The sequence below is a fragment of the Mirounga angustirostris genome, unplaced genomic scaffold (genome assembly GCF_029215605.1).
Source record: "Mirounga angustirostris isolate CCGP_5_RB_7025 unplaced genomic scaffold, mMirAng1.0.hap1 SCAF_5, whole genome shotgun sequence".
NCBI classification, from domain to species: Eukaryota; Metazoa; Chordata; class Mammalia; order Carnivora; family Phocidae; genus Mirounga; species Mirounga angustirostris.
The window spans coordinates 140,004,485-140,025,930 of record NW_026991713.1 but is presented as its reverse complement, the minus strand read 5'-3'; the positions used below and the strand labels follow the sequence as shown (position 1 = coordinate 140,025,930).

Here is a 21,446-nt window from a genome sequence, read left to right as displayed (position 1 = left end):
GAGCGGTAGGTGGGGGGTGGGGAGGCTCGTTGAGAGGGGTTCCCCACCCATCAGTGCCACCACACCCCTGGACTGAACCCCATTAGCAGGTGGCTTTCCCACCCCAGGCCCGGGTCTGGGGCCGGGAGGCCGCGCTGAGTCTCTGCAGGTGGGAAGCCCCCAAGTCATTCACTGCATCCCTGGCTCCGTGCCCACCACCCTCAGGCAGTTAGGCCCGCCTACACGGACATGGTAGGGGGCTCGGGGCGTCCGCACTTTCCACACTCGGAGGCAGCAGGGAGTAGCAGCCTCTGGAGTGCGGGGGGCTGCCTGTCTGGCCCGAGAAACGACCCGTGTGTGGCCTGGACTGAGATGGCCGCAGCAGCCAGGCTCAGCCCTCACGGCAAGGGCTGGCACCAGCCACACCTACCACCTGGCCAGTTAAAACCAGAGGCTCTCAGCCTGGCAATCAGAGCTGAATCACGTTTACTGTACAAAGAAAGGAAAACCGTCCAAACTGAGCACAGGAATGGCGTGTCAGACAGCAGCAAAGGGTAGTGTTCATAAAGTGAACGTAGGACTGTCCACGTCCTCAAAACAAAGTCTGTGTGACTGGGTTCAAAGTCCAAAGAAAGCCCCCCCCCCCCCGCAACCCCGCAGGTAAGGCAGGATGGGTGTGGCCTCCCCTGCCTGAGCCTGCTGAGGCCAGGCCTCATCAGGGACCCCAGACGCCCCGCACACGCAGGCCGCGGCCCCGCCCTGCCTCCCAGACACACAGCACGTAGAGTCCCAGAGCCCACGGCAGGGCCGTGAGGAGGAGGTAGAGCTGAGCACCAGTGTGACCGGCGGCCAAGTCGCCAGCAGGCGGCAGGAGGAGGCGAGGCCTCCTGCTCAGGGCTGGCTGGTGGGGTCTCCAGGAGAGGCTCGGGGTCCACCGCTGGGACCAGTCCAGGCAGCATCACTAAGAGATGCGTCAGAACGGTTTTGGTGACGTGCAACCATGAGAGCCGACGCCAGGCAAGAAGCGGGTGTGGGGTCACACCCGAGGCCAGCGAACAGAAGCTGGTGAGGACAGAGTCCAGGTGCCCCGGGACACGAGCGGGCGGATGGGTGTACACCCACTGAGTGTCTTCTGCATCTTCCTCTGAGACACAGGAATGTCTGAGAAACACCAGCAGTCCACTGGGGAACAGAGCCCTTGCCCATCCGAGCTGCACAGGATGTTGTCTAGGAGGGCCGGTGGGAGCCCAGGAAGCTGCAGCCACACCACGCCGACCGCTGGGGGCCGGAGCCGCCGCTCAATCATCTCGGGGCACACACCAACCCCCGTGTTCACAAAGGCTGGTGGAGGCAGCCATGGGCCCAAGTGCACTGCCCAGAGCTTCCACGTGTCCCCCCCTGCTGCTGCACAGCCCACACCCCGCATGAAGTATCTGAATTCAAAGGTTGAAGCCCTGACCGGGATTCCTCATCTTTGCCTCAAATCCCCTCCCCCTCTCCAAATGTCCCAAAGCCTGAACCCACTGCTGACGGGGGCTCACCATGCGGCTGCGTGGAGGCTGCCCTGCCCGTCCTTTAAAAATGTACAAAAAGGTGAACATCTTCCATATAAATAAGAAAGGGAGCCAGGCCTCCCGGGTCCTCAGAGACAGCACCCCCTTGAGGCTGGAGCCAGGCAGAGCCGCCTCCTGGGCACTTCCCAGCCGCACCGCACTGCGGGGTCCCGAGCTTGCTCCCCCGAGACCCCCCGCAGCTCTCTCCGGTCCCACGGAACTTGTCTGGCGGAAGACCACTGCCTGAGCCGTGTGCCCCCACGCTTCCCGGGAGGCAGTGTGGCCAAAGCCTTCCCTGCACACGGCGCCAGGCCCAGCGCCCGGCCAGAAGCGTTCCCCAAGCACGAGCCCTCCCAGAGCGCACTGGACAGGGTGGTGCCCAGCCTGCCCGCTAGGAGATCTTGCAGTTGCTCCTTGAGCAGTTCTGGGGCGGGCTCTGGGGAGGGCGGATGGACTTGGACCTCTTGAGGCTGTTGCCCTTGTTGCTGCTGCCCCCTGCCCCACTGGCCAGCGAGTAGGAGCGCCCGTGCATCATGACGGCGTTCATGCCATTGGCCATCGAGAAGGACTTGAGATGGCTCTTGATGGTGACAGGCAGCGGGAGCTTGTCGATGAGGTGCACGGGGGTGCAGGAGACAATGGCCCGACAGCAGAGGTCCTGCAGGCTGAACACTGCACATGGGGGTCAGACCGCGGTGGGGGGAAGGGACAGGTCAGACTGCGAGGATTGGAGAGGGCTGCCCTGGACACCCACCACTCCACCCCAGCTGCCAGTGTCCTGGCAGGAGACATAGGCTTCCAGCCACCCTGCCCCTTCTGGCAGCTCGGGTGGGATGGGGCTCAGGCTGAGGGACAGGGAAGCACACAGCCAGGACCTTTATGGGTCAGCTCTAGGAGGACAGGCTTAGAAGCCGCTCCCTTTCCACTCTGGGGCAGAGTCCACAGCACTGCCTCCCAACACTGAGGTGCAGACAGGATGTCCTGCACAGTCCCCTCCTGGAACACCAGGACCCCACACAGAGCCAGCTTAGCCAGCTCAGCCGCCAGGGGGCCGGGGAAGCAGTGGAGGAGAGCTGGCCTCCCCTGCAACCCGGGACGCCGGCCCCTAAGCGGGCTGCCGGAGCCCCAGTCTGTTTCCGTTTTCTCGCCCACAGCCCGGGGCAGCCCCTTACCTCGGTTGGGCCTCCAAATCTTCTCCATGCCATGCCTCATGAGCACGATGCGGGACAGCTCGGTGAAGGACTCGATGACATTGAAGTTGCACAGTGGGCTGACCTCAAAGAAGGTCATGCCATTCTTCTCCGCGTAGGCACGCGCCTGCTCTGTTGGAACTTGCCGCTTGAAGGCCAGGTGCAGCCGGTTCCCAACCAGGATCCGGGGAACCCCAGGTGCATGCTTGGGGGGGACACAGGACTCAGCAGAGGCACAAACATGGGACACCCCCCTCTCGGCACTGTCTCCCAGGCCCAAAGTGGGCAGGGCCCTCACTGTCCATTCTCTGACCATCGAGTGCTATGGGGACACAGAGCCGGGGCCACAAGGGGGGGCAGCAAATGGGGCCCCCCGGCTTCCTGCTGGGGATGGGAGTGTGTACACCTGGGAAGGGTGACCCTGAAGGGGTATCTGCGGGTGCACACCTACCTCATCGATCTCCTTGATCCACCGGTCGATGCCATCAAAGGACCAGCGGTTGGTGATGTCATATACCAGGAGGATCCCCTGCAAGGGAGACGCAGGCGTCGAGAGGCCTGGGGCCGCCTGGATGGAAGGGGTCCTGTGCTGGGCACAGTGCCCGCTGCGGCCAAACACCGCTCCCTCCCAGAACAGGTGGGGCCAGGGCACTCGGCTCCGGCCAGATGCCTTTCCAGTAGATCATGTGGGGGTTACTTAACACACAGCAAGGTGGGAGATGCATGGCTTTGAGACTCTCATGTTTCAGAGGCAGCCCTGGTACTGGCTCTGCATGCCGTCTGGCCAGCTCCGTATCTGTCTCCTCACTGAGGCCAGGCCCGTGTGGCCTGGATGCCCTCTGTGTGGGGTGATGGCAACGGGGCATCTCGTGGGCTCAATGCTGCCCCCTCCCCATCTGGGGTACTTGGCTGGGACAATAGGCATTTTTTCAACTTTTTTGCTGTAAACACACTGTACGCATTAACCTGTGATCATTTAAAAATCACTCAAGTAACACAGGCAGTCTACACAGGTCTACAGGGTGCAGCAGGCCCTGCGGACAAGCCTGGCAGGCAGACAGCAGCCAGGTCCCCACACTCCGTCCAACAGTGTGCCTGCTCTGCCCGGGGCACCCGGGGGCTGAGCGGAGGGGGCTCTGCGTTCCAACCCAAACTTGCAGAGCAGGACGCCAGTCACTCCGGCAGGCCCCCACCAGCCGGGCAGAGCATTTGCTATGGGGACTTTCCCGCCATATCCCTCAGAGACCAATTAGTTGGAGCTCAGCTCTGGGCTATGTGCACCTGTGTGACTCGCCTGTCGTCCCTGCCCTAGATATCTCAGGGACCTATCACAAGCCTCAGAGAGGGGACTCCACCAAGCGAGTGCAGCTGCGGGCCCCTGCCTCTCTCTGCCCCTATGTGCCACACTGAAGCAGGCTCGGGACCCACCCTGTCCTGCCCCAGCAAGGCTGCGTTCAGCCTGGGTCTCCGTCACACACCGCACAGAGCAGCTGAGATCAAAAAAAACAGGGCACCCTCCATCTCACCATGAGCCCTGCCCCTCAAAACTGTCCTTCCAATTCTGGGAGACAAAAGCGTGGCCCCTAGGTCTTGTAAGCACAAAGGTCAAAATCCCACTCTCTGGCCGGAAAGCCTCAAGCTGAGCAGTGCGGAACCATGTGCCGACCGGGAAGGGACACTCGCTGGGGAGGAAGAGCCAGGCCTGGAGGGACAGCCTTCGGGACAGATGGGTCCAGACCCACGTGAAGTCAAGGGCTAAGGCACCCGTTTCCGGGACGCTGGAGAGTAGGACTGGACGGGACCCGTGAGTAGCTGGGTGCGAACCCCGCTGCTTGGGGCACAGGGAACAAAGCCTCCAGTTGGTGTGCAGGGAGGGCCACCATGGCACTGACGCCCCAACCTGGAAACGCCCCTTCAAGAAATAAGTGAGGATGTTCCCATGAGAACTGTGCCTAAACAGGCAGTCCCAGGACTGCGGAGTAAGTCAAGCTACGGGCACACCACACCGACGACCCACCGAGCAGTGCACATGGGCACACAGCAGGGCACACAGCAGACCGTGGGAGATACCCACCCTCAACAACTCACAGAGGGCAGTTTCCGTGCACAGCCACGCGCCGGAAGTCTGGGCGGGGACTCACGTTCCAGCTCTGCTAGCCTGTGTGAGGCTGAAGCGCTCATGCAAGGGGGCAGAAGCTCCTCCCTTGGGATCAGGTGTCAGCTGTACCCCTCGGCCGCTGGGGAACCCCTGGCTGTCCCTCCCAACCTCCAACGACCACCACCCGTCTGGGGCTGCCCCAGTCTGACAGGCTGGGGCTTGACAGAGGAGACACCCCACACACACCCGTCACAGGGAGGAAGGACACACAGCGGGTCACACTGTAGGCAGCAGGGACCGAAAATGATCATGCATGTGGCCGGGAAGGACAGGTGGCATCAAGCACAGGTGGGACAGCTGAGAAACCAAGGACAGGTTCTTCATTACCAGAATACCCCAAGGGGTTCCAGCTGTGAGTTCCAAAGGAGGAGGGACGAATAAATTTCACTATATTATACTTCTGTCATCAACGGAAGTCCTACGTGCTCAGGCTTTTTAAATGAGTGGGTACTCCAGGGTACAAACAGAACTCCTCCCCATCCCTCCAGGAATAACCGGTTCCTGTCTTATTCCTGACCCAGACCGGGTCACGGTGCACACTGCCCAGCCCCCACCCAGGACCCCCTGTCCCACAGCAGCCAGCACCTTCCGCCAGGCTCATCAGGTAGTACCGCTGTTGGCACTCAGGTTATTTCACCTAATCTTATCAGCGACACCTGCGAAGAGCACCCCCCCGCCCCCAGCACTGGAAGATAAAATCCAAACAAGTGGAACTACAGGGCCCAGGGGTTGGTGCCCTTATTCTATCAAGGTTATTTGTTGATTTAGGAGAGCACACACCATGTGCAGGGGGCGGGGAGGGGCAGAGGGAGAGAATCTCCAGCAGACTCTGCACTGAGCGAGGAGCCCGACGCAGGGCTCAATCTCACGACCCTGAGATCATGACCTGAGCCAAAACCAAGAGTCCGAGTCCGACGCTTAACTGGCTGAGCCACCCAGGCGCCCCAAGGTTATTACTTCTGAGCTACAGCTTGTCCCTCAGAAGAGGTACAAATTTTAAGTATGAACAGTTGGATGAGTTTGGACAAATGTGAACATACCTGTGCCACCACCACCCCAACCGAGGTACAGAGGTGCATTTCTCATGAATTTAACTTTTGGCATGTGTAATGCATTTTGTATGGTAAAGCTCCCAAGGAACAGAATACTGTGAGTGAAAGCCGCTGCCTACACCCCCACAGCAGCACAGAAAATGGGGAGCAGCTGTCTAACGGCTTCCGGCCCATATGCCCACCCACCTGGGCAGTGACAGGTGCATGCTGGTGCCCCCGTCAGCACTCACTTCATGGTAACTGCAAGCCCTGGGCCATTTCCCACAGGAAACCCCTTTTCATAGGAACTGAACCCTCTCTCACCAGACCAGTGCCTAGCCATGCTCCACCCAGTGCTAATCCAGCTGACCCCAAAGCCTCCGTGAAACAGAACCTCCCCCCACCCCGCCCCCAGCTCCCTCCTTGCACTGAGCCCAGGGGACCCCAGGGGACTCCAGAGGACCCCAGCCGACAGCACCAGCCTCCCAGGGACAGGAGCAGCCACCTCAGACCCCAGCAACAGCAAACATGGGCCATGGAAAGAAAGTACTCATGGCAAGAGCCAAAAGACAGCACTGTTGTGGGGCAGGTGAGAGTAGCCAGGGCTTGGCCAGGGGCTTCTGTGACCTGGGCCCTAAGGGACCTGCAAGGCCTCTCTCTGGTCTTAAGTGAGGGTAGGAGAGTGACAGGAAATACAAAACTCAAGTAGAAGCCCCACGACTCTGGGTGCCGTCTGCTGCAAACCCAGGTGGGTGCCACCCTGCAGACCCCCTGTACCTGTTCACTGCCACCGCCTGATGGGATGGGAACACGACAGGCGCCCGCTGCCACCCACCCAGGCCTGAGACCTACCACGGGCTCCTCCGACCCCAGAACAACAAGAACCCCCAGAACCAGCAAAGCAAACGCAACAGCCAACACACAGCTGGCTAGGCTGGACGCTTGAGAACAGACGTGGGAACGCGACTTGCTTTCCCAAAACGTGTCATCTGGCAAATGTGCAGGCTGCTTCCCGGCTTTCTCTCGTGGTCCTAAGTGTCTGTTCACAAGCACGTGTCTGTGGTCTGTCCCGTGCTGACACTCAGAGCAGGCAGGCAGCTGAGGCCAGGGGCCCATAATCATCATACCCAAGGGAGCGAGCCCCAGCTCTTCGTTTTCCTCTTGATTACAAAAGTAATGTGTTTATCGTAGCACAACTGAAAATACTCAAACCAAAAGGAGCACAAGAGAGCTCACCAGTAACCGCGGGGTGCGCGACAGTGAACACGGCCGTTTACAACGTCTCATCTTGTGTATGTAAAATCACACACGCAGTCTCTTCCTTAAATAAGAGGGGCCGTGGACTGTGCTTCCGTGTGCCTGAGCTCTCCCACGCTCACCTGAAGGGCTCTGGGTGCTGCAGGCAGTTCCTGCTACTTAACCCACCCCTGGTGGGGACGGGGCTGCTGACAAATGCCCCAAAGCGGCACCCCACTCCCCGAGGTCCTTCTGTGTTTTGTCACGGAGGATCAGCTGCTCCCAATGGCACCCCAGTTATGGCAGCTCTGCAGGGCGCCGTCGACACCGGCGTGAACACTGGTGACGTCCCCAAGCCAGCGGCTGCAGGAGCGGGGCTCACTCCTCTGTGCCAGCTCCCAGGACAGGAGCTCCTGGCCAACCTCAGCAGAGCGCAGACGAAGGCCCCATTCAGGGTCTTCCTCCCTCCCCGAATGCTGGAGAGGCTCCCACTCAGGAAGGCCCTGGAGGAAGGGCTGGGTTGGGTGTTCCTGTCAACACCTCCTTGGACTCAGTCTGACTCCATCACAGACGAAATTTCCCTCGGGCTTCCCAGGTCCCATAGAGCAGAAAGAGTAGCACGGGGTGGGGGTGGGGGGTGCTGGGCATTAATCACTGCTCAGAAAGCAAAACAGATGCCCATGGGGCTCCCCCCAAGCCCCAGCCAGAGTGTGTGTGGGGTGACAGGCAGCCCCCCTGGAGCCCACACCCCACACAGCCAGGGGCCCCTGCCTGTGGTGCACAGCAGATCTGACTTCAGGGGTCTCCTCAGCAATTCCAGAAGCCTGGGGGTCACAGCCTGCCCTGCAGCACAGACAAGACTGGTCCTGCGTCCAGACCACTCACTCTGACTCCGCAGTGAGAGTCTAGAGCAGATCTGGGCACACAGCTACTTTCCCTTCTCCTTCTAGCCTCGAACCACATACAGATCCAGTTGGCACACAAGTATGTTGGGGGGAACCCAGAGGATGCAGACAGAAATGAGCAGGTGCCCACATCCCTGCACACCGCCCTGCCCCGCTGAGGACCCACAGCAGCCCCTTCCATGGCGGCTCCAAGGCTCAGGCTCCACTCTCCTCATCAGTGATCCAGGCCAGCCCCCTCCGGAGCCCCCAGCCCTGAGATGGGCTTGCCTCCCCAGGCAGCCCCCTCCATCAGCACATCCAAGTCCAGAGAGGTCACCTCTTCTTCCCGGGGAACTGGATGACTGAGCAGCATCTCCAAGGGTCTCAGCACACCTCCTGTGGCACCTCCACCAGCAGGAGCCATGGGAGCCGATGGGCACAGAGGGTACCCAAGGTTAGACCCCCAGTGGAAGCCTGGTGTTCAGATGTCAAACTTGGCTTCGAAAGAATCACGCACGTGGGGTCTGACAGCACAGCAGCGGGAGGGGGTCATCCTGGAGAACGGCACTGGCACGGTCGCTGGGCTTACCTGTGCGCCCCTGGAGTAGGACCTGAAGATGGTGCAAAACCTGCCTTGGCCCGAGGTGTCCCTGAAACACAGGGGGGTTGGGGGACGCAGCCCATGGGACCCCAGCATGCACAGTGTCATCCCTGTGAGGTGCTGGCCCCTGCCCCCTCCCACTCCACAGCTCACCCTGGTGGACCTCCATGGGCCTGTGTGCCTTGGAACCTTGCCCTGCTGGGCTAGAGAACCCCACCACTGTGGGAATTCACGCCTCCTGCTGAGGTTCTGGAAGACGCTCCTTCATGTGTAGCCCAGGGAAGAGCAAGGGCCGAGGAGCCATGGTCACAGTGGAAATGAGTGTTTCTGGGCCAAAGGGAGCTGGGCTCTATCAGACCAAACAGCCCAGACTTCTGGTTTCTGCATCAGAGTCCGTTCCACAGGGACACAGGGTCTGTGCAAACGGCTATTCCAGGGAGGGTCAACAGGATGCCATCCCATCTCTGAGGACTCCTGACTCACTTGAGGCATCGCACAGTGACACTGAGGTGCTACAGTCCCTGCCCCGGACACCTCGCCCCGCAGGGCCTGACTCACCAGAGTTCCAGCTTGACCCGCCGTCCATCCAGCAGGATGGTGGTCGTCTTATAGTCGATTCCTGGAAGGAAGCAAAGGGTAGCTGCAGGAGACACGTGGGGAAAGGCCCACCAGGACCCACCGTGCCAGGGCCAAGGGCCGTGCCACCCCCACCTGGTGCCTTCCCGTGGCTCCAGCCCAGCAACCCAAGCAGGCCACCCCAGTGTCGCCCCGAGAGTGCGTGCTGGGTGCTGACAGCCGCAGGGCGGAGGGAGGAGGCTCGTCTCCGTGCTGACCTCTTCGTCTGGGTCCTGACATCGACCTCCCAGAGGCTAAGGGTGTCTGCGTTCTTGGCTCACTGTAGCCCCTGGGTACTGACAACTGGAGCGTGCTGGGAGCATGATGAAGGGGCAAGTAATCTCTAAAATGCCATCTCTCTGGAGAGCTCTCTGCAAAACCCACGCCTGCCCTAGCTTCAGTTTTTGTTTTTACTCTTTTATGAGTTAAAGAGTAGGAGCAGGGACACTTAGCTTACATGGAACATCTTCAAGTGGTCTGTGGGCCATCCAGAAACTTCCCACAAGCTATGTCTTCCCTCTTCCATTCCTAAACCTTAAAAATCTCATCAGTTTCTTGACTTTATAACACTTGCTCCAAGAGGGCTTGAAAATGGACTTTTTTTTAAGGTTTATTTTTTATTTTTATTTTAAGATTTTATTTATTTAATTGAAAGAGCGAGAGAGTGTCAGCAGGGGAAGGGACAGAGAGAGGGAGACAGAATCTCAGACTCTGCACTGAGCGCAGAGCCTGACACAGGGCTCAATCTCACAACCCTGAGATCACCACCTGAGCCGAAACCAAGAGTCGGATGCTTAACCGACTGAACCAGCCAGGCGCCCCATTTTTTTAAAGTATACTCTAGACCCAATGTGGGGCTTGAACGCACAGTCCCGAGATCAAGAGTCACATGCTCCACCAACTAAACCACGCAGGCGCCCTCTTTTTTAATTTATTTATTTTAATTTAATTAATTACTTTATTAGAGAGAGAGGGCGCAAGAGCAAAAGCACAAGCAGGGGGAGAGGCAGAGGGAGAAGCAGACTCCCCGCTGAGCTAGGAGCCCAATGCGGGACTTGATCCCAGGACCCTGGGGTGGTGACCTGAGCTGAAGGGAGACGTGTAACTGAATGAGCCACCCAGGCGTCCCAATGGTCTTTTTTTAAAAAGATTTTATTTATTTATTTGAGAGAGAGAGAGAGAAAACTAGGACAAGCAGGGGGAGAAGCAGGCTTCCCGCGGAGCAGGGAGCCCGATGTGGGGCTCGATCCCAGGACTCTGGGAATATGACCTGAGCCGAAGGCAGACACTTCACTGACTGAGCTACCCAGGTGTCCCAAAAATGGGCATTTTTAATGCAGGTGTTGTTCACACACACATCATGTGCACATGGCACACCCCCAACCCTGGCACTGGGGTCTCTACCCTCACTGTCCTTCTGCCCGGCCAACTCCCAGCTGTGCATGAAAACCTGGCTCCCATGCCTCAAAGGACATTAACAGAATGAAAACGTCCTGTTTTCCTCTCCGACAAAACAGGAGAAAATATTTGCAAATCACATATCTGATGAGACTGGTATCCACAATATAGAAAGAAATGCTACAACACGATACCAAAAACAACCCAATTAAAAATGGGCAAAAGACTTGAATAGACATTTCTCCAGAGGATACACAAATGAGCAATACGCACATAGAAAGGTGCTCAACCCCACTCAGCATCAGGGAAATGCAAATCAAACCACAATGAGATGTCAACTCACACCATTTAGATGGTTATTAGAGAAAAAAACAAAGAAAATCACAGGTGCTGGTGAGGGTGTGAAGAAGCTGGAGCCCTCGGGCACTGCGGTGCGCATGGGGAAGGGTGCAGCCGCCACGTGGAAAACAGCCTGGAGGCTCCTCAAAAACTCAAACACAGAATTACTATCTGATGCAGAAATTCCACTTCCGGCTTACAACTAAAAGAAATGAAAGCAAGGAATCAACTACGGATGTATTTCCACATCCACGCTCACAGCCGCACTGTCCACAGCCGCCAAAAGGTGGAAGCAGCTCATGTGTCCATCGGCAGACAAAGGGAAAAGTGTGGTCTGTCCATGCAGTGGGACCAGTGTTCAGCCCTAACGGGGAGGACAGGCCAACGCGTGCTCCCACAGGGGTGGGCCCGGAGGGCATCGTGCTCGGGGAGATAAGCCTGTGGCAGGAAGACAAATACGGCAGGATTCCGCTTCTCAAGCCCCCTCGAGCCGTCAGATCCCTAGAGACAGAAGGTAGATGGAGGTCACCAGGGGCGGGGGCGGGTGGGGAGTCAGCGATTCATGGGGACAGAGCTTCAGTTTGGGAAGATGGAAAAGCTCTGTGGACGGACGGTGGTCGTGGTCCCACAACAGCGGGAATGAGCTGTGCGCCTAAAGACGGCGAAGGGGGCAAACTTCCTGTTAACGTGTATTTTACCACAATTAAAAGAAAAGGGAGAGAAGACTCTCTTGCACGTATTCTCAAGCGAAAGAAACACTCCGCAAGAAGAAGCAAACTCAGGCCTCTCCCCACCCGTCCTCCCCCCAGCCAGTTCTCTCATCTCTATGCTTCGGTTCCATGTTCCCCGACTGGCGTCCGCTCAAGCATCCTCGGTCCTGGGTGGGAGCTCCTGTAATTCTGTCAAACAGGAAGCACAGATCTGGCCCAGGACTTGCCTCTTTTTGGTCCTGGATCTACACCTCCTGCGAGACAGAAACGGCGGTGACCAGAAAGGCTGTGGATGTGGACGCCCGTGCTCTGGGCAACATCACCTCCAGGTGGTGGGTCAGCCCAGCAGGCTGGGGGCTAGGGGACGGGACACTCCCCGGCATCTCTCTGAGGCAAAAGGGTGCTGCCCAGTCACCCTGCGGTGACTCCCAAGGCCCAGCTGGGAGTGGCAGGGAGGAGGGTGTGCCCAGCAAAGGCCCAGGAGACGAGGTGCAGTGTGGCAAATGCGGAATGCAGCTGGGCGCCTTGCGGCTCTGTCTGCCCACGTTCCACCGCACTCATCACCATCCCGATGGCGCCGTGACTTTGGGGTGCAGGCTCCACTCTGCAGCAGCGGCATTAAACACCCTGCCAAGCACACAGCAGGCCGATGAGCATGCAGAGCTGGGAGCTATCCCAAGGAAGGGTCTGCTCCATTTCCAACCTGTCCTGCTGCACAGCCCGCCCAGCTGGGTCTGAGGGCTCCCCGGACCACAGGGCTTTCAGGGAAGGCTGCAGAGGAGAGCTCGGAGGCGGCAGGAAGCCACGCCCGCCCCCCACCCCGCCTTGCCAGGAGCCCTCATGGCCCCCACAGAAGGCTGAGCAGCCTGTGTGAGGGGACTGAGGGAAGTGGACAGCGGGGCCCAGCTGCGGACGGCCTGGCCGCCGGCCGAGAGCTCCTGACAGGGCGGAGAGCCCCAGGCTGACAGATTCACATGGGCACCAAAATTTCAAATATATCCTTCATGCCTACCCTGCCCCTCATCCCCGCCTCCCAAATCTGGACAAAAACGTACAGTGTACTTCATAAAGTCTCAGAAGATACAGACCCACAAGTCCACAGAGCAAGGCCTGCCTGTGGGAAAGCAGACTCTCCGTGCCATCACCAGGGATGGTGTCAACTAAACGTCACTGCTCAGGCAGCTCCGACAAGTCCTGTGTCTCCAGATCCGATGCTGGAGGACTGCAGTCACACTCCCCCTGCCTCACCCCAGCAGTCCATGAACACTGAGCCCCTCTTTGAAAAACTGCTCAAAACACGGAATCTTGGACAGCCCGGGCACGACCATCAGAATCAGCTGGTGGGGGCTTGGATAACTGCCTGGGTGCATGTGGGGGTGACCAGGCCTCCTGAGGTGACGGGAGCAGCTCACACGCAGGGTGGGGGTCATACTGGGTGGCCAAGTCTCGGGCCCCAGAACTGGGAACACTCTCTGGACAGACACAGGGCACTGGGAGGCCAGTGGGGGCCAGCGGCAGCTGACCAGTGCCCGGGGAGACAGGAGCTGCTCCGGTTCCCAACCCTTCCCACGCGAGAGCTCTTGAAGCAGTTATCTGCCCAGTGTTCTGGGGGGTCTGTCCCGTGTCAGTGCAGCCCAGGGCCCATTCGGTGACTCCAGCAATCCCACATCCCAGCTGCTGTGTCCCACTCCTAGCTAACAGCCAGTGCTCTCATCTCTGTGCTTCTGGTCCGCGCTCCGGGAGCTGTCCTCAACTTTACCATTCTCCTCTGACCCTTCAAAAAATTCTGCTGCTCTTTCTAACCTCATTTCTCAATGCTCTTTCTGGCCCTCTGAACGCTCTTTTCAAATAACATTCTGTTCCTAGTTCTTGGACGCAGTATCTCTTTGTATCTCAGGCAACACTAATTACCGGATTGTTAAGGTTCTCAGATGTCTTTCCTCACACTGTGTGGTGGCTGGCTGTCCACCAGCCCTCGGAGACCCCAAGAAGCTGCAGGAAGTCCAGGTGACTCTGCTCAAGTGGGGCTCACGATGGAGCTGTCAGGCACCTCGGGGTGTACGGAGGTCCCTCGTCTTGGACTGGGGGCTATTCCTGCAAAGAACTAGCTGCTGCCTCTGGGCAGCACGGGACGCTACCTGAGCACCAGCAGCAGGGGCGGCCGGGGCCCTCCGCCGTACCCACTTCTCCCAGGGAGCAGACCTCCCATGTCCCCGCTCGGCCCCCACCCTGGCTTCAGTACCAGAGGGCCCGGGGGCATGGGGTCCTGCCTGCGCCTCACAGCCAGGCTTCAGGCCTCTGCGCTTCGTCCCGCGGTACCTGCGTCCCACACACTCAGCCTCTCTCACCTGACGGGGCCACAGGTTCCCAAGAATGTCCTTTTTACTGTGTTACGGGGTTTCTCAAGGGAGTGGCAATTCACTCGACACAAATTACTGTTTACGTTCCTACTATACACCAAGCGGGTTTTGGGAACAACAGGGGCTTGTGTCGTGGCTATCCCACACCTGCACCCGGACAGAGAGCTACAGAGGGTCCCTGTGAGGGGACACGTGTTGTCACAGACTGAGGAGACACAGGCCAGGGACCGCAGGTGAACTGCCATGCACATGATTGCTGTGCACCAGAGGGAACAGTCCTGAGTCCCACAAACAGCTCCAGCGTCTGGCAGGTATTTGTACAGGAAGCACCTGCGGACCTCACTCTGCGTGAAGACCCATCTTGCACAGTGTGCAAGCCCTATCCGCACACCACATTTGGCAGGGATGCCACCACCTTGTGAATCACGGGGGTCTTGCTGGTTCAGAATTTTACCAAAAGTTCTTTACCATTTTGAAAAAAACCCACCTCCCCCTTAGTAACACCTGCACCAGGTACATTTCTACTGTCATCTTGTCAGCGTCTAGTACACCTGGATCGGAGCACAAGCGATTTAGGATGCACTGCCCCTCTTCCCCCTCATGTTACAGATACTCTGCATGTACACGTTCTAGTTCTGCACGTGGATGGCCTGGATGACCTGCAGATCAAACTCACTGCTTCTCAGGACAGTACAGGGGACGCTACAAAGTACTGGCCCCAGAGGGCCTGACATGGCTGAGGACGGCACCCACCGACAGCGACATGATGCCACATCCCTGCACCACAGCCCAGGCAGGGCGACGGGGGCAGCTCCCGGCCCTGGGGAAACACCGGCGGATGCTGGGGGAGCAGGAACACTGTAATTATGGGCTGCTGACTGGTGTTCTTGTTTTTGATAGTCACCCCCTTCCTGGTGGTGCCGGGGGAGCTCCTCGCAGAGACCCACTTCACCAGGACATGTGAGCACAGCTGTGGGCGTCCATCTCCCCTGGCTTCTCACCCTTGGCAGGGGTGCGCCTGTCACCTGTGGGGCGTCTGCGGCCAGACGGCCAGCCTGTCAAGGGTGACCTGGACAAGAACCACCCTGCTGGCTGGAGCTGATGTGTGCTATCCCGTCAGGAGTCGGCAGACGGACAGGCTACAAGTCACACTCTCTTCCGCTCCCTCCTTCAGAGCTTCACCAGAGCTCACACGCCTGTCAGCATGGACTCAGGACCACCGACCTCCAAGAAAACCCACTGTCACTAGGAATGACATGGTGCTCAGGCAGAGAACACACGAAGAGGAACCAGACAGCTTCAGCCGTCTGCCTGGTCAGCTTGATTTGCTGTATCAATCAAGACTGTCGGTTCAATTTTCCACTGTTCAGAATGAAGACCACTACACACAACCAGGCGGACCTCTGGGTGTGGGCATTTCCCACACACCTGTCAGACCCACCTGAAGGGAGAGGGCAAGGAAGGACATCGCCTGCCCGGACAGGTCATCTGTCACCACCTCCTTCCTGTCTGAGGTCCCAGTCTTTATGGAAGAAATGGCAACACTCAACGTGTAATTATCCAGCTACCTTACAACACGATTAAAAGCCACAGAAGGACTTTTTTTTTTTAAAGTAAGTTTTATGCCCAACATGGGGCTTGAACTCACGACCCGGAGATCAAAAAGGGTACATGCTCTACTGACTGAGCCAGCTGGGCAGCTACTCTGGATTTCAGCTCGGGTCATGATCTCTGGGTTCTGCGATTGAGCCCCATGTCTGGCTCCCCGCTCAGCAGGGAGTCTCTTTCTCCCTCTGTCCCTCCCCCTGCTTGTGCGCGCGCGCGCGCTCTCTCTCTCTCTCTCGCTGTCAAATAAATAAATAAAATCTTTAAAAAAAAAAAAAAGAAACAGAAGTGCTAACTGGTGTCTTCCTTTGGAAGTGGAAGAGGGAGAGGAAGCCATTCCCCACAGGCTCTCCCCACTGCAGCGGCTCCTGATAGGGGAGCGGCATCCAGGGATGGCTGGGAGTGCCCCTGGGTAGTGCGAACCACCAGCTCCAAGCCCTCACAGCGAGGCAGGCCACCCACTGAGGTCACAGCAGGCTCCAACAGCGACACAGCGGGCGGAGCCCCCAGATCATGCCTCCCAGGAAGGAAGGCTCCAGTCGTTCTCCGACCAAGGCACACCCCGTGTGCTTCCAACAGGACGTCTAAACCCAAGACAGGCAGCTATTGCTTAACGGTTACTTCCTAAGGAGGGAAAACAAGCTCTCCCAAGTCCCCAAAGACAGACAAGAAGCAGAAAAGGAATGTTGGGATCTTCTAGGAAGCAGAAAAAGCTCCCCATGACACAGGTGGGATGCACAGAATGCCCTGGGACGCACACAGCAGTCGTCCTAGCGGGCCCAGGCCCAGGCAGCCCCCCTGTACACACACGTGCAGCCTGAAGCACCTGAGTGGCCTTCATGCTTCTCGTCCAAGGGGAAGGCCGCAGCACAGGCCTATGCCCAGGAACTGCGCCTCACACCACACAGCGTGCTTGGGGACATAAACGGGGATTCCACACATCCCTGGTAGACACAGAGGCGGCACTGGGCAATGTGGCAGGCACTCCTGTGTGGGCACGGGGTCCTGCCTCCTGGCACTCACGCCCCTGGGTACACGGTACACCCCTCCCCCAGAGGGTGGTGGGAACAAAGACTTGCTTCTGACCCTTGGAGTGAGGCCAAGGCGACAGATGTCCCTCTGTGATCATGTTACATGGGATGTCCCACTGGCAGATTCTCTACCTTGCTGATTCTATGAAGCAAGCCGCCCTAGGTAGAGCCCCATGTGCCTTGGAATTGAGGTGGCGGGTACCGCCAACAGCCCCACAAACTTGAAAAGGAATCTCTGGGGTGTCTGGGGGGCTCAGTCAGTTGAGCTTCGGACTCTCGATTATGGCTCAGGTCACGATCTCAGGGTCACGGGATCCAACTCCGTGCTCAGCGGGGAGTCTGCTTGAGATTCTCTCTCCCACTGCCCCTCCCTCCTGGCACACATGTGCACTCACGCACTCTCTCAAATAAAGAAATCTTAAAAAAAAAAAAAAAGGTTGTGATGCCAGGGTGGCTCAGTCGTTAAGCATCTGCCTTTGGCTCAGATCGTGATCCCAGGGTCCTGGGATCTCCCCGCTCTGTGGGGAGCCTGCTTCTCCCTCTCCCACTCCCCCTGCTTGTGTGTTCCCTCTCTGGCTGTGTCTCTGTCAAATAAATAAAATAAAATCTTAAAAAAAAAAAGGATTCTTTCTGTTGCAGCCCACACCTGACTGCAGCCCGAGAGAGACCTTGTGAGGACCCAGCTAAGCTGTGACTGGGTTTCTGACCCATAGAAACCGCTGGGAAGTGGGTGCTGCTTTAAGCCCCCCAGTTTGTGGTAATTTCTTCGTCGGCTTGGGGCTGTTGTGCCAAAATACCATCAACTGGGTGGTTTACAAACAGAGACTGGCTTCTCTCGGCTCTGGAGGCTGGAAGTTGGAGACAAGGCACCAGCAGAGTCCGTGTCTGGTGAGGGCTGGCTTCCTGGGTCACAAACAGCAGGAGGGGCCAAGGAGCTTTCTGGGTCTCTTTGACAAGGGCACTGATCCCATTCCGGAGGCTCCACCCTCGTGACTAAGTCCCTTCCCAAGGGCCCCACCCCTGACCATCACCTGGGGGAGTCAGGTGTGAAGATGTGAATTCTGGCAAACACAAGCATTCAGTCCAAAGCAAGAACCAAGACCAGCAGTATCTACCAGAAATGCAAACACCACTCCCCTGACCAGTCACCAAAAATCTACCCAAATCAAAATACAAAGAACTTTTCATGACGGTGTGGTGGGCAGAATAACATCCCCAACCTGTCCCTGGAGATGTCTTCCTCCTAATGCCCGGAACCTGTGAACACGCATCCCGCAAGGCGAAGGGACCTTGCAGGTGTGACTGGGGTGATGGGCCTTAAGAGGGAAAGGGTCCTGTGTTATCTGGGTGGGCCTGAGGTCATCAGGAATCCTTAAAGATGGGGACTCTTTCCTAGCTGAGTCAGAGATGAGATGCAAGGAGGAGAGACTCAAAGCCTGGAAGGGCCTGACCTGGCTTTCAAGACAGAGAAAAGGGAAGGCGGGCGAGGCATGTGGGTGAACTCTAGAAGCTGGGGCTGCCCGGTTCACAGCCAGCAGAGACGCGGGGGGCCTGCCAAGGCCATGAGCAAGGAACAGACCTCCCCGAGAGCCTGCAGAAAGGACGGCCCAACCACCAGAGCACGGAACCATAAGATAATATGTTACAGCAGGAACAGGGAAGGAGTCGCTGTGGGAAAGGAACAGGAGGTTATCTACTGCAGCACTATTAACAGACTGGGTACAAAGTAAAGCCCGCCCACTGGGGGTGGTTAGGCAACAGAAGGTGACCCCTAGGACGGAAGGCTGTCCTAAAGAAACAGGATAAAAGGGGGTGCCTGGGTGGCTCAGTTGGTTAAGCGACTGCCTTCGGCTCAGGTCATGATCCTGGAGTCCCGGGATCGAGTCCTGCATCGGGCTCCCTGCTCGGCGGGGAGTCTGCTTCTCCCTCTGACCCTAACCCCTCTCATATGCTCTCTCTCATTCTCTTTCTCTCAAATAAATAAATAAAATCTTTAAAAAAAAAAAAAAAAAAGACAGGGACTATTATCATAAAAAAAAAAAAAAGAAAGAAACAGGATAAAAGGAAAGTGAACGGAACTCTCACCCCCCACCCCCTGGGACAGTCCAAAAACCGTCTGGTGGTGCCTACTAAGGCTGAACACACCCTACAACTCGGCAACCCCACTCCACAGTGTATCCCCAACAGAAACACACACATACAGGCACCAAAAACAAGTATGAGAATTTTCGTAGGAACACCATTCAGAAAAAACCCAAACACGGAAACTTTCCAAAAGCCCTGGTGCAGAAGAACAGATAAAGACACTGCAGTCGGCACAGATGACAGCCACATAGCACCAAGGGGGCCTCACACACAAACGCGCGGCCATGCCTCACAGAAAACAGGGCGCATGTGACTCCACGTCTAGGAACACTCGAGAAATACAAACCAGCCTGGAACAGAAACATCGGCAGCTGCCAGGTCTGGGAGCAGACAGGCTGGTCTGCAAGGAGCTTGGGGGCTGAGGGTGGTGATGGGTTCTCAGGTGTGCACACCTGTCAGCACTCACAGAACTGCAAATTTTAAATGGATCCGGGCTCTGGGCACACAAATTATACCTCAAGAGAGCTGATTAAAAAGAAAAGGCAGGGGCGTGCCTGGCTGGCTCAGTCTTAGTTAAGCGTCTGCCTTCGGCTCAGGTCATGATCCCAGGGTCCTGGGATCGAGCGCCGTATCGGGCTCCCCGCTCCGTGGGAAGCCTGCTTCTCCCTCTCCTCCCCGCTTATGCTCTCTTCTCGCTATCTCTGTCTCTCTCAAATAAATAAATAAAATCTTTAAAAAAAAAAAAAAAGAAAGAAAAAAAGAAAAAGAAAACAAGGTCACGATCCCAGGATCCTGGGATCAAGTCCCATGTCGGGGTTCCTGCTTCTCCTTCTCTCTCTGCCCCTCCCCCTGCTTGTGCTCACTCACTCACTCTCTAGCTCTCAAATAAACGAATCTTAAAAAAAAGAAAAGAAAAAAAGACTGACAACATCAAACATTGGCCGAGATGTAAAGCAACTGGAACTCACACATATTGCTGGTGGGAATTCAGAATGATAGAGGACTTTAAAACACAGCTGGGCGATTTCTCATGAGTTAAGCAGACAAAAACACACGTGGCCAAGCAACCCCACTGCTAGAGGCACATGCACACAAAGACTTGTGAGTTAGGAATGTGTTTCATGCCAGTAAATCATACACTTGCAAACAGTCAACATAATATGCATATTTACCACAAAACTAATTTTTTTTAAATATATGTATTTTTTAAGATTTTATTTGACAGAGAGACACAGCGAGAGAGGGAACACAAGCAGGGGGAGTGGGAGAGGGAGAAGCAGGCTTCCCGCCGAGCAGGGAGCCCGATGCAGGGCTCGATCCCAGGACTCTGGGATCATGACCTGAGCCGAAGGCAGACGCTTAACGACTTAGCCACCCAGGCGCCCCAAAACTAAATTTTTTTTTCAAGTTTTATTTATTTAAGTCATCTCCACACCCAACATGGGGCTGGAACCCATGACACTGAGATCCAAGAGTTGCACATTCCTCGGACTGAGCCGGCCAGGGGCCCCCCCAAAATAAAATTTTTAAAAAACTTTAAAGATTTGTACAAGAATGTTCATACCAGCATTCTTCACAACAGCCCAAATCAGGACATGACCAGTGACCAGAACCGTACTGACAGGTGAATGGATAAACAAATTGGGGTTTATGTGTGCAAAGGAATGCTTCTCGGGAACAGGACAGATGGCTATGGTGTGTGCCCCATGTGAGTGAGTCTCACACACATCCTGCCGAGCGACACAAACCAACAGCACGAAAGACCATCTTGCATGACTCAATTTACAGGAAGTTCTGGAGAGGCAAAAGTAACCTTAGAGTGACAGGAAGCACACCAGTGGGGGCTGGAGGCTGGGGGCTGGACTTCCAAGAGCCATGACAGAACTTTTAGGGAGAAGTGGAAACAATCCATATCCCGATTAAGGCAGTGGTTATATGGGTACACACTTGTCGAGACTCACTGAACTCTACACTCAAAATGGGTCCATTTCATCATATGTAAATTCTATCTCAATAAAGCTTATTTCAAAAAAGTAAACCCACAGGATATTGACATGCCCAGAGTTTAGATTAATAGGTCTTTTGACCTTGGGGGCTCTGAATCCAGATTGGAGCTGGGTGCGAACACCTGTCCCCTAGCATGCTGAGCACACAGACATGGAGGGAACAAGGACACTCGAGCTCCTGTCCTTCTCCAGGTCAGGGTCTGACCCACAGGCAAACGTAAATCTGTTGCTGGGGAAAGGAGGAGGGGGGCCACCTGATGAAGGACGGAAAAGGAAGCAGAAGTTACCTAATGCATTTCAAGATGCCTTTCCACATACACTAGCACGCCGGCTTTCAGGAGGAGGGCTCTAGGGCAGTCTGTGGACCGGTTTCCTTAATAAACCACAACAGACCAGACCAAAGCACAAGCTTTCATAAGGAGCAAGCACACTCTGTGTACAAAATTTGGCAAAATACAGAACACTTAACATAAAAAAAAAAAACACAAAAATTACTCATAACCCCCAAATTCAGAGATACCCACAATTAATGTTTTCGTGTGCCTCACTGCCCGATTCTTTCATTTCACACACACTCATACATGATGTCGTTAGACAGACTCTGCCTGCTTAACAAGGTACTAGCTTTCCTCATGTCACCGCATACTCACTATTCCCCCAAAACA

The 21,446-nt window shown here is 56.4% G+C and overlaps 1 protein-coding gene across 4 annotated transcripts in view; it reads right to left on the bottom strand.

Annotated features, from left to right (window-relative positions):
* RAB40C (RAB40C, member RAS oncogene family) overlaps nt 1–21,446 on the bottom strand; it is a 36,938-nt gene that overhangs the window by 748 nt on the left and 14,744 nt on the right. For 2 of the 4 annotated variants that reach the window (XM_054507404.2, XM_054507405.2), the window contains exons 3-7: nt 9,191–9,251; nt 8,621–8,681; nt 3,174–3,290; nt 2,705–2,927; nt 449–2,204 (exon numbers count right to left, since the gene is read on the bottom strand). In XM_054507404.2, coding sequence (XP_054363379.1) covers nt 1,924–2,204; nt 2,705–2,927; nt 3,174–3,290; nt 8,621–8,681; nt 9,191–9,251 — 743 coding nt within the window. In that variant the 3' untranslated portion in view covers nt 449–1,923. Of the gene's footprint in view, nt 1–448; nt 2,205–2,704; nt 2,928–3,173; nt 3,291–8,620; nt 8,682–9,190; nt 9,252–21,446 lie in introns of those variants that run through there. The other 2 variants (XM_064592249.1, XM_064592250.1) reach the window with 2 other exon arrangements.